The sequence below is a fragment of the Carettochelys insculpta genome, chromosome 8, assembly GCF_033958435.1.
Source record: "Carettochelys insculpta isolate YL-2023 chromosome 8, ASM3395843v1, whole genome shotgun sequence".
NCBI classification, from domain to species: Eukaryota; Metazoa; Chordata; order Testudines; family Carettochelyidae; genus Carettochelys; species Carettochelys insculpta.
Genome location: NC_134144.1, coordinates 45,200,631 through 45,212,943, shown reverse-complemented (window position 1 = coordinate 45,212,943; position 12,313 = coordinate 45,200,631). Strand labels below are relative to the sequence as shown.

Here is a 12,313-nt window from a genome sequence, read left to right as displayed (position 1 = left end):
ACAAGTTCATTTTCTCTTATTCATTTTGATTATGAGTCTGCTTCAAAATTTGCTATTACAGCTTTCTTTTTCCATATGTAGTTACATGACAGTAGATAACTTTCAGCGTGGGATTTTTACCTGGCCCATGAATTTTGGATGGAGGCAGATTCCTCCAGAGGTCATTGAGAAAAATAAAATGAAGGAAACAGATATAATAAGGTAAAAAATTTTAATTAAGCATATTTCAGCAGAAACGCTCCTTCAGAGCTTCAACAACTATTCTTTGTTTGGCCCCAAATCCCGCTTTTACATCAATGGGCACTGAAGTGCAAACATCCAGAACTATCTGTGCAGTTCAGTTTTGTAGGAAGTCGCACCACCTGGTATGTGCCAGAATGAGTCACAGAGCACAGCAAGCATTGCTCAACAGCTCATGAGCTTTAAATACTGGGCTGGATGCTGCATGGCCTCAAGAGCTTCAGCGTGCAAGCCAAGGGATTCCAGCCCTGGCATAGCCAGAGATAAAGGTCACGTGCTAGAACAATCACACTGTGGCAGCAAGTGGTCCCTTTATGTCATGAGCCACATGAGCTTTTGCAATAAGATGCACTTAGGTGCAGAGTCAGTCCAGTTCTTCTAATCTCATCGGTCATAGATCATATTGGTTTTGCTGTCAGCACCTAAAGTTAGGGGGTTGGATTCCTCAGCCAGCAAAGTCCACTTTGTGCTCCTCATTTTTCCATTGGTGTACGAGGAGGGAGAGAACAAATCAGGGTTGCAGCAAAGTGAATTAAGAGGTGAGGAAGGGCATGGTAGAACGGACTTCCACCCCCTCCCCCCAGTTCCCCACTAGCATAAGGACACTGAGGCGACTCACACCAGCAAATAGATTAAATCAGCTCCCAGCAGCTCTGGCTTGTACCAGGGCTGGGCAGTGCAGGTTCAAAGAGCTGTAGCTGGTTCCTGTATCTTGCCCCCACTTCAATGTTCAAAAGTAGCTTGGGTGATGTGGCGAATCCAGCCCAGGCAGTTTTAGAGGTACCACAGGGAGGAAGTGGTCCTTGTCACTGATTCCTTCCATCTTTCTAGCAACTGGCTCTCCTAAACAAGGTTGTTTGCATGGAATAAGAATGATCTGCATCATGGCCTTGCAGGGTTAACACCATTCTTTTTGTATTACTTTGGTACCTCTCTCATTACTCCATTTTGCACCACTAATCAAAGCATTGGGTCTCTAGAATCTCACAGAAAGATCCCTCAAATATTAATGTAAAATTTTGCCCAGAATGGTGTTTCAGTTCCTCCATCACCTGTAGGAGAACCTGGGCAGACAGACAGACAACCCTGCTATCAGAAAAAGACTTTAGTGGTTCATTAAAACTTTCAGCTTCTGCTCAGCCACTTTGCCAAAGCATATCGTGCTTTGTTTAGCCAAGGCTTTGCCTCTTGTGTTTACTTTTCCATCACATGCTTTTTAAACATTTGTATCCATTTCAATAGTATGCTTGCTTGTCTGCAACAAGGCAACACACACGGCTCTCACTGCTTCAGATTTTAAACAGTCTAATTTTGTTTATTTTCATAGCCAGTGAGTCTCTCCAGTTCTGCAAACTGATCCGTTTGCTCTCTTTGTTCATTAACTATGTAGCTATTGTTTAATTTCCATTTCTGTGTGTGCAAATTAACATAGTGTTGCACTTAGCACTTGTCACAGCACTGGTTGGCACCCATGATTTCCTGGCTATTCCTGTGTTCTGGCAGGTGTGCTTTTATTGTCCCAGAACACAAATGGAAGGTCTGTGGTTTATTCCTAGGTGTCCTGTAATGGCAGGTGGATTATTCTCTATTGATAAGAAGTATTTTTTTGAACTTGGAGCCTATGATCCTGGCCTGGATGTTTGGGGAGGTGAAAATATGGAGATTTCATTCAAGGTATGCTACTTCCCTAAGTAGTAATAATGTTACTGAATGTTTCTTATTCTTCCATTTGAATTCTTATAGCATGTAAAGGCTATTATCTCTGAGTCTCTTTGAGGCACCAATTCATATTGTTCAGTGCTTTGGGCTCACAAAAGCTCATGCTCAAAACTTTTCTGTTAGTCTATAAGGTGCCACAGGACCCTTCGTTGCTGTTGCTGAATCAGGGCCACTATGAATGGCTAAAGCTGAACTTTGAAACTTCTTGATTTAAGCAGTAACTCATGCATTCACCTGCACGGCAATTAAAGTAGGTAGTGTTACAAAAAGGAACAGCTTTTTGAAGTCCATGGCTTTCCTCTCCTTCCAAAGATTATTATGGAAATTACTTCCTTTTTGGCCAGGAACATGATCCACAAGATATGCTCATCATTTATATTACTATTTTTGCTAATACAAGGCAGGTGTAGATTATTGTTCAACTCAGCAATGCTTGGAGAGTTATGCAGAGAATTGTTATCAGTATTTTCAAGTCAGTCTGCATGAATAACACATTTGACTTGATTTTTAACAAGACCTCTCCCTGACCTCCATTTTTGTGGAGACAGTTTTTTTCCCTGAAAATAATTGCATCTATAACTGACGAGTGTCACAGATCCCCCTATGTGCTGACCCACAGGAAAGGAGTTGTTACAGCTAGTAATTATAAAGGCTCAGCTCTTCAGCTCAAGCTGTAACAGTTACAGATTTCATCTCGAAAAATCCTTGGTTCAATTCCTGGTTTGTAAGCCCAGGAGGTGTTTATCATATACTGCCAATTAAGTGTTCATGCAACAGTTAGTTTGTGTTCACTAAAGCATGTAAGTATTTGAATTGCAAAGATATTCAGGTATTAATAATACTTACATAAAGGCCCAAGAAACCTTCATTTTCATCCCAGAGCAGGGCCCAGATACAACAACTACACTCTGTACTGGACAAGACTCTCTAATTGAGCCAGGAAGAGGTAGGGTGTTGGATGTGTGCTCCTCCACACCAGCCTCGGAGCTGGTGAGATTGACATATGCTGCTCCTCCCCAGTGGATGGTGGAAAGGGTGTAGCCTCCTGGTATCCTGGGAAGCTGTGAATGGACTGTATGTGTTGGAGAGGGTCCCCCTAGTATAACAATGCTCCACAGTGCATCCAGCATTGAACATTTGCCCTGGGCTATCTTCATTTGTACCTATAGTTGCAAATATAAAGTTACACCCACAAAACTGTGCTTACAAAAATTGAGTCCACTTTCCAAACTCAGATTTATTGTGTATCAGGAGGTACCATTTACCTATATTTTCATCTGCTCAAACTCTGTTTGCCAGGTCTGGATGTGTGGAGGTGAAATTGAGATCATTCCTTGCTCCAGAGTTGGCCATATTTTCAGGAATGACAACCCATATTCCTTCCCTAAAGACCGGATAAAAACCGTGGAGCGGAATTTGGCACGCGTTGCAGAGGTCTGGTTAGATGACTACAAAGAATTGTTCTATGGACATGGCTACCATTTAATCCAAAAAAACCTGGATGTTGGAGACCTGACTCAACAAATAGAACTGCGGAAGAAGCTTAAGTGCAAAAACTTCAAGTGGTATCTGGAGAACATCTACCCAGACCTGGAAGCTCCTCTTGTTAAAGCCAGTGGGCTGGTATGTAAACTTTACATGGGCAAATACACTACAAATGCATGATTACATTTCTGTGTTAATCAGCCACTCTTCATTTAAACTTACTTTCTATGGTTGGGCTGTGATACACAAGCTCGTTGACTCTTAGACGTGTGTGGAGAGGGCCTCATACCATCTCCCTCAGCCGGGGTGAATTTCACCTTTACTGCATAAGAAATCATGAAATTGTTTGAAATGAAATCATGGAACCATGAGATCATGAAATCATGAAATGAAATCATTTCATTATGATGTAGTGATTCTTTCGACTCTTAGACAGGTGACAAACATGAAGATATGGTCCTTTGGGTAGTATTCCTGTGTTTCCAAGATTCCATAGTTTTTTGCTCTTTTTTCCCTTCCCACCAAAACAATTTCTTGCACTTCCCTCTTTTTGCCCAAAGAGAAAATTTTGCATTAACATGTCTCTGCAGTGATAACCAACGAGATATATTATCACACAGTAGTCAAGATAATAGTGAAACACATATTGTGGGTACAAATACAGATATAGTGAGCAGAGAGATATTTTATCTATAATCTCCAGGATTTTAGGGCTTCAATAATTTGTGGAATAGATATAGTACATAATTACTAATTTGTACTGAGAGTCTAACACCACTAGAGTGCACTAGAAATCTATTTTTCTCTTGCACAATAAAAACATTATATTTGAAGCATAAGCTTTCATGGGCAAAGACCATGAAAGACAAAGGTGAAACCTTATGCTCCAAAAAAATGTGTTGGTTTATAAGGCTGCAGAACTTCTCATTGTTTTTGCAGATACAGACTAACACGGATACCCCTCTGATACTTGTCAACATTATTATTTACACTATTATCCAAAAAAAAAAAATAGAACAAAGCATCCTCCCAAACAGTCATACTACGTATTAAAGTGCAACTAAAACCATAGTCTCCAATACCTGTACAAATGTAACAAAGATATAGAGCACAAAATGCTTTTTGAGAGCTATTTGGTCAGTCTTGCTTCCTCTATACACCCCAAATTCCCATTGATTTCAGTAGCTGATTGTGTAAGGAATGTACTAGGATCAGGTTGTACGTGTTCTCTGAATTTACCTCCTTTTATCTTCCCTGAATATTATATTCACACCATTCTGTGAATTTCATGTCGGATGAGTTTCTTTTTCACAATGTGCTAATTATTCACATATTTATCTTCTCTTTAGGTTTTAGTGGGTGTGCATGCCAATGAGTGTGTGCGTGTATTTTCAAACAAAATATAAATGTTTACTTTGGTACATATTTGGACTTCACCAAAGTTCAGGGCACTTGGAAACATTTCTAAAAATACAGGAACATAAAATAGACTCTCCTGAGGCATCATGGACATGCTACTTCATTTATAATTTTAGCATAAACATCTGAATGCTAAGAACAAATAACAGTGATCCCAGGATACAAAAGAGAGGGACTTTGTTACAATATGTATTTCTGTCAGCTTCTGAAAGTCCTTCTTGTTTTAACAGCAAGAGTACCACTCCTCAAAGTTATTGATCACATCCTCAGCTGTGCTTCTGCTTTGCCTGGTGAGGGCAGGAACATTAATAGTGTTATGGCCCTTGGCACTGAGGCTAGCTGTAGGTCAGTTCAACCCTCCAGTATAGTTTAGATTTACCTCATAGGCCATTTCAGCACCAGGACAGATCATGACCATGCTGTGCCAGACCTCAGATGTGCCTCCCAGGCCAAGGGCAGTGCCATGGGTGATAAACAGCTGCTTTACTGATGATAAATTCACAGATATTTTTCTACCCCGGGGGAATCCCCAAAGTGAAGCTGGGTTAAGATTGCTTCCAGCTGTGATTTGGACCAATATTTTCCACTAGAACAGATCAAATAGTAAAAATATCAGGGAATAGTTTTGTGAATAAAAAGGGACATATTTGTATTGCTTTTTGTGAAGTCATGTGATTTTTAATGGTCATTGGACATTGTGTTCATAAATCCAAAATGTTCCATATATTTTAAGACAAACAGCTCTTCACCTGAAAACTACAAAAGTTAACTGCTTGCTAGTCCCCTCTTTAAAAAGATCCAGTCATCAGGCAGAAAAAATACCTTGTTGTTCAGATGACCAGCTGCACAACGCAAAGTACTGAAATAACCATTCAGTAACCATTCACCCACTAGGATGAAAAATATTTATCAAAGCTACTTTGAAAATATTATATGAGCAGTACATTTTACTCACAGAAATCAGGATGGGTTCATAAAGGTTCAGTAATCTAAAAAGGGAGGAGAGCTATTTTTAAAGAATAGTTCAACCAACTGTAATTTTCAAATATTGCCATGATTATCTTAAAACACAATGAATATATCTCAATTAGGCCAAATCCTTATCTATTATAAATCGATATTGTCCTATTGTCTTTGCAACCTGAGAGCATTTGGTACCCAAAAAAATTCAGCGGTATTCTGATATAAACTTCTGTGCATAAATCCCCTTAAAATGCCCTCATGTGGTCAGTCAAACATCAGTAAGAGAAAGCGTACTGCAAGCCATAACGTCTCCAGATGGCCATGCTAAGAAGATATCATGAAGATGACTCCCTGATGGAACAGTTGTAGGGGAAATAGAGCAAAAGAAAGGCAGAAGAGATACAAGACACCCGAGAGACATGAAGCCACTTGTACCACAACAAAAATAAAGGAATATCTTGAATGAAACCTAGAAGACACTTTTTCTACATCTGCACTTTTTAACTAGCTATTTCCTAGTGGGCAATGTTCTGTCACTCATTTTTTCCCACCAATATGAAGCAAACGTTCAAAAACATAATCGTAAATCTTTTGGCTAAGTTACAATTAAAATTCCTTCTTTCCTAAATGTTGGTATTTACACAACTGCTGCTGAATCCTGCATTACCCCAAGTACCAATACTATCCATTCACTGACTGGATCAAGGGCCGCCAACCCTGTTTGTGAAGGTTGAGGGTTACCTTAGTGACATGACACAGAACACATTATATATAATCCAATTATATAGATCTAGATATAGATACACACAAAGCAGTTTTCCCCTCAGGGAAGGAGAAGGAATGACAAAGATACATGGCAAATACCCGTCACGCAATTTAATCCCCCATTGGAAGACACCCAAATACAGCAGTGAAATGTACAGTATAATACCCTGGATAAAACAGACATGTATCCCACTTATCCCTTACATCCATCACCAGCCAGAAGTCTGACGGCAGTAGGTAGGCTTTGCTAGCTATTATGGTTTGGAGGTTTGGGTTTTTTGACCTTCTAGTTAACAGAGTGTAGCTATATGACCAGCTTAGAGAAGCTTTTGACTCTGAATTAACTTTGAGTGTCCAAGATAACAAGAGATATCTGCTCTCTGATTTGATTGGCCCTCCTGTCCAATTCTCTGCATGAGGTCAAATGAGAATTGTTCTCCTAACACGTTGCCCATTGGGATTGGGTTAGACTGTGCACCAGGAATGTGAAGGGATTTATAAATCACTTTTCAATAACAGTTTACAGCATATGAAGCAGCAATAAGAAACAAAACAAAACAAAAACTGACTCATGCTTCCTCCCATGTCCTAGAATAAGGCTAATGTAAAGCTTCCTTCTGCAGACAAACAGTTAGAACAAATATTATGGGCACCACTGAAACCAGAAAATGATATGGTTCATTTTCTCTAGTCTGTGTCATTTATAATACGTTTCTGTTATAGACATCCCAAAAAAGAAATAAATGTTAAATATTTACCTCAGGAATCTTTCATATCTTGTCTACTCAGGGAATTATTCTACAATAGCTACTCCTGGTTAAATCTATGTGTGTGGACACTGAATGCTCTTAGGTTCTGTTTACACTGCATATGCTATTTTGTGATACAGAAGTATCCTGAAATAGTAACACCATGGCTTTTCCCCTGCACTTGAAAGAGCGCTGCTATTTTGACCAAGGTATTTTGGTTCCACTACCCCTCATCATGAGATGGGCAGGAGAACTTTCAAAATAGGCCCCTATTTTGAGTTCAGTGGTGTTTGGACAGCACCAAGTGCAAAATAAGGTATTTTGCATTGTGCAAATTGCCTAAATTATTTCGACATACACAAGCAGCCTAAACATAGGTGTATTCTTTTTATGCTTTTGTCCACATTTAGGCTACGTCTACACTAGGCAAAGTATTTGACTGCAGATGTCAATTCTAGCTATGGCAATTGCATAGCTAGATTCAACGTATCTGCGCTTGGCTTACTTGGACAGCCCTACTGAAGGTTGACGGGAGAGTTTCTCCCATTGACCTCCCTTACTCCTCACACCTCGCAACCCTGAAAGGTTGATTTTGTGCATCTCTGCCAGACCCGCAAAATCAGACTGTAAAAGATCAGCCCTGAGCTAGTGTAGACATAGCCTTAGAGTTAATCAGGAATGGTTGATCTGCTTTAAATTCCCTCCTTCTCTTATTCCAGATTAACTTTCACATAGAAACAAACTCTCATGCTAATGAGCATGTGATATTCTTAAATATTAATATGTTGGGTGACCTTGGGTAAGTGACTGCCCTGCTTCTTGCCTCCGTTTCCCCACCTGTAAAACCAGAAGAATGACACTGATCTTTGTTGTGAAACCCTTTGAAATCTGCTAATGAAAGCATTATATCAGGCCAGGTATTATTACAATTGTTTTGTTTGCTGTATTCTGCCTCTTGCATTTTGGGGCCTCACTTTGATGTATTCCCCTCTCTGAATTTCCATTTTTAATTTTGTTCCCAGATCATTAACATAGCCACGGCGAGGTGCATTACTGTGAATAACTCCACTCTAGCCTTTGAGAAGTGCAATATGAACAACATGGTAAGACATATTTGGGATTGCTGGTTTGTTTAATGGATGTCGCATATTGTCAGTTGTCTTATTGTCTCTACTAATGAATCCTACCCTCCACCCCATTACCTTGAAATCCATCTTGGAGCTTAATGAGATTCTCACTGCTGGAAAACATTGCCAAAAGATGCCCTCTAGTAAAAAAGAAATAAGTACTAAGCTGTTTTTGTAGTGATCAGAGCGAAGCAATAGAGCCTTTCAAGAAAGCACGCGTGCGCGCACACACACACACACACAGAGCCAAAAAAAAGTCTACAATTAGCTGAAATGTAACTCAGATGCAAAAATCTATGCATGCCCATAGTGGGGAGAACTTTAAATCCAGTGGGCTCCCGAGTACATGCTACCACAGTGAAAAAGCCAGCACTTGTGGGGCATGGCAGTTTCTGCAGGAACAGGACTACTCCTGACAGGAAATACCCCTCTGATGACTGCCCAACACACACATCAGGCCACCTGCTAGGACTGACCAAGAGAAACTGTTCTGAAGGTGGGGAGGGGAGGGTTTCTCTCATGAGGTACTGTTATGCCATTGGGGGATGGGCAGTATTGAAGCCCCACTGTTGCAATCTGGTGCCAGCTGTAGTAGACAGACCCCTTTTCCCCAAATTTGTTTGGCTGCTGTCTCCAACTCTTCATTTCTACTATCTAGTTTATATGAAAGAAATTGTCTCTTCTCTCACCCTCACAGCTCCCTGGTATTCAGTCCCTCTGCCTGTAGGCCACTAGGAAATACTTCACTGGGCACAGTTTGAGAATCCCAGTCCTACTACATTGTTAATGCATACATCAGCAATATTTGAGTTATTGGGCTACATGCAAACCTCCGCTATAGCTGTTTGAAAGACAGATTGTCTTCTGATCAAAGTCAGAAGGAGCCTGGTTAGAAGTCACTGAGTGCATGACCAGGCCCCTAGACCTAAACTCCTTCTGTGGATTTGCTCCACGCTAAAGCTATGGCCACACAGCAAAGTTATATCGAGGTAAGAGCTGTTATTTCGAAATAACTTTGTGAGCATCTACACTATACACACAAGTATCGGAGGGGTAGCCGTGTTAGTCTGGATCTGTAACAGCAACAAAGGGTCCTGTGGCACCTTATAGACTAACAGAAAAGTTTTGAGCGTGAGCTTTCGTGAGCACAGACTCACATCTGATGAAGTGAGTCTGTGCTCACGAAAGCCCATGCTCAAAACTTTTCTGTTAGTCTATAAGGTGCCACAGGACCCTTCATTGCTGTTACTATACACACACTATTTGAAATAAATCTGAATTTGTGAGTGCCTTATTTCGAATTTCATAAATCTCATTTCAGGAGGAATAATGCCTATTTTGAAATAGGCACTGTTAAGATAAACAATAGCGCTGTTTTGAAATAAGCCATAATTGTGTCCAATGGGACTATTTCAAAATAGGTACTGTGTATATGGACATGCAATTCTGAAATAGCTGGGTGCTATTTCAAAATGCATTCTTGCGTGTAGCTGTGTTATTTTGGAAAGCTATTCCGGAATGGATTATTTCAAAATAATGCTGCTGTGTAGAGGCAGCCTAGCAGAACAGAATCTGGTATATGTGAAAAAAGTATACAAAACCTAGATCTCTGGGATTTTTTTTTTTTTTTGGTGCATAAGACTGAGAAATAAAGGGGAATGCCTCACAAAACCCAAGCTGAAATCAGTCTGCAACTGTTTCCTCTCCACAGAACCAAAAGTTCAACTACACTTGGCTGAGACTAATAAAGCATGGGAACCTCTGCGTAGCACCTGTCGATGCAAAGGGAACACTGGGCCTGTACCCTTGTGATAACAGAAACAATAGCCTGAAATGGTTGCATAAATCACTGGTAGCCTTTCAACCAGAACTTGTAAGTAGAGGATTTGTAACAATTTTCTCTTTACCACCACCATAGTTACAAAAAGAAAACAATACTTATTGGCAGTGTTGTATGCTTTACACATGTTTGGCAGTGAGAGAGACTGTAGCGAATTCATAATGATATAAAGAGAGAAAGAAACACAAACGCACACAGATGTAGTTTGTCTTGTTGTGAATTTCTGAAAAGATATGAGAAAAAGGAGGTTGACAAAAATTCACTTTTTCCTAAAACACATTATGCCAACTTATTTCACGCACTTTGATCATGACTGTACTAACACAATCTTCAGTCCTCCAGACTATTTTTCTATCAGTTACATTGAAAGCTAACCATCTGCCAGTGTGATTTCTCTCCCATAGCCCTATTTGCCTTTCAGGGTGGGATGTATCATTTACCATTGTGTCAAGCAAAAATGTAACATTGCAAAACTATTGTGGAACATACACCACAACAAAAAATTCAATAAAATGTCATTTTGTTCTTTTTTCTAGTCCTCCATCCAACAAATCAAATATTCAGGCTTTTAGATAACTCTAAGACTTAAAGAGTTCCAAAATAATTAGAAAAGATTTTTCCGCCTCCAAAATGATGTGCTTTTAGAGGAGCCTTCAATTTAGGAAACAAGAATGTAGCTGTTGTGTTACCAGATCAATACTCAATAAGACATTCCATTATTGATACTCCATCCATTCGTTTCTTTTTAGCCAATCTAAAGCAACAAAATTAAAAAAAAGATTTAAAAAAATTTAAAAAGTCACTCCTTACAAAGGCCAGGATGTTTTGTAAACATAAAGAAACTTGTCCACCATTTAAGAGACCAGATTGCACAGTAGGTATAGTGGCAATTTTTGATGGTCAAAAGCAGCTCCAGAGTGAACATCAAGACTTAAAGTAGATCCATTTGATAATTCCCGTTAGCTACAGAAAGTCATGAGTGAGACAAATTTGAGTTGGACAGGCTGGGTTGTTCTAACTTTGTAGAGGAGTATGAAAAGTACTTTGTTGCTAAGATTGCAAATGAATTTTCATTTTTATCCAAATTCCACAAAAAGTCAATCTCAAAATTAGTAGGTTAGTTCTGAGGCAAGCTAATAATTTTCAACAAAAACTGATGTTAACTGAGCTGCTGAATTGACATCCTAACAGATCGTCAAAGTTCAAAATATCCAGTTCTTCAACCATTTTTCAGTACAACCCAGACAGAAAACACACCCCAAAACCCCAGAAAGATGTTGAGAAAAAAGTTTATGATGCTAATACTTTATAGATTAGAGTCAAATTCAGTTTCAAAAATTTTAAATCAGGAACTCCACTAGGAACCTTTGCACTACTGATCTTAATACAGCAACTGAAAGAACTTTAGAGACGTGTAAATAAAAGAAAAAATAAGTCGCTAGCACATTTCCTGGCAGAAATGGAAATCAGAATGTAAATTGCTCACTGGGGATGTGGGGAAATGGAGAGAAAACATCTTCCACCACAAAGGTTTCCAAGTGAAGCCAATGAGCACCCTGAGTTTTCCCCTCCTGCAGGTCTGAGAAAGTCCACACAAAAGAGACTTAATCTTCTCTCAAGCCCAGTGTTCAGATCTGGGGCTAGGATTGGGGTCTATCTCTTGCTAAAAATATAAATGGGCTTTTGTTGTTCTTTCTGTGCATGCCATGGTGTCAGCACTGCTCTGGGAATGAAGAGTCTCATAGGCTTCACTCACCTTTGGTGACACCTTCTCCAGGCTACCCTAGTGATTAGCTCCAGCCAGGCATTGGGCACTCTCCTGGCAGTGTGTCTCTCATTTTGCAGACCCTCCTCTCTCTGGAATTCACAGCTCCCGCTTTGCAGCTTACCTGTCCAGCCATGTCACTCCATGGGTTCTTTTTTCAGTATAAACATAACCAGGTCTTTCCAAGACTCCAAGGGAGTTGCTGTCCTCTGATGGGTCTGTACCACAGCCCCAGTGGTTG

The 12,313-nt window shown here is 39.9% G+C and overlaps 1 protein-coding gene across 3 annotated transcripts in view; it reads left to right on the top strand.

The window, feature by feature from the left end:
* The window catches only part of GALNT5 (polypeptide N-acetylgalactosaminyltransferase 5), a 36,109-nt gene that overhangs the window by 15,373 nt on the left and 8,423 nt on the right, over positions 1–12,313 (top strand). For 2 of the 3 annotated variants that reach the window (XR_012646431.1, XM_075001711.1), the window contains exons 5-9: positions 82–201; positions 1,797–1,914; positions 3,259–3,582; positions 8,363–8,443; positions 10,179–10,340. Coding sequence is in view for 2 of the 3 variants with exons in the window: in XM_075001711.1 (XP_074857812.1) it covers positions 82–201; positions 1,797–1,914; positions 3,259–3,582; positions 8,363–8,443; positions 10,179–10,340 (805 nt within the window). In the remaining variant the exon portion in view is untranslated. The remainder of the gene's footprint in view (positions 1–81; positions 202–1,796; positions 1,915–3,258; positions 3,583–8,362; positions 8,444–10,178; positions 10,341–12,313) is intronic. The other variant, XM_075001712.1, reaches the window with a different exon arrangement.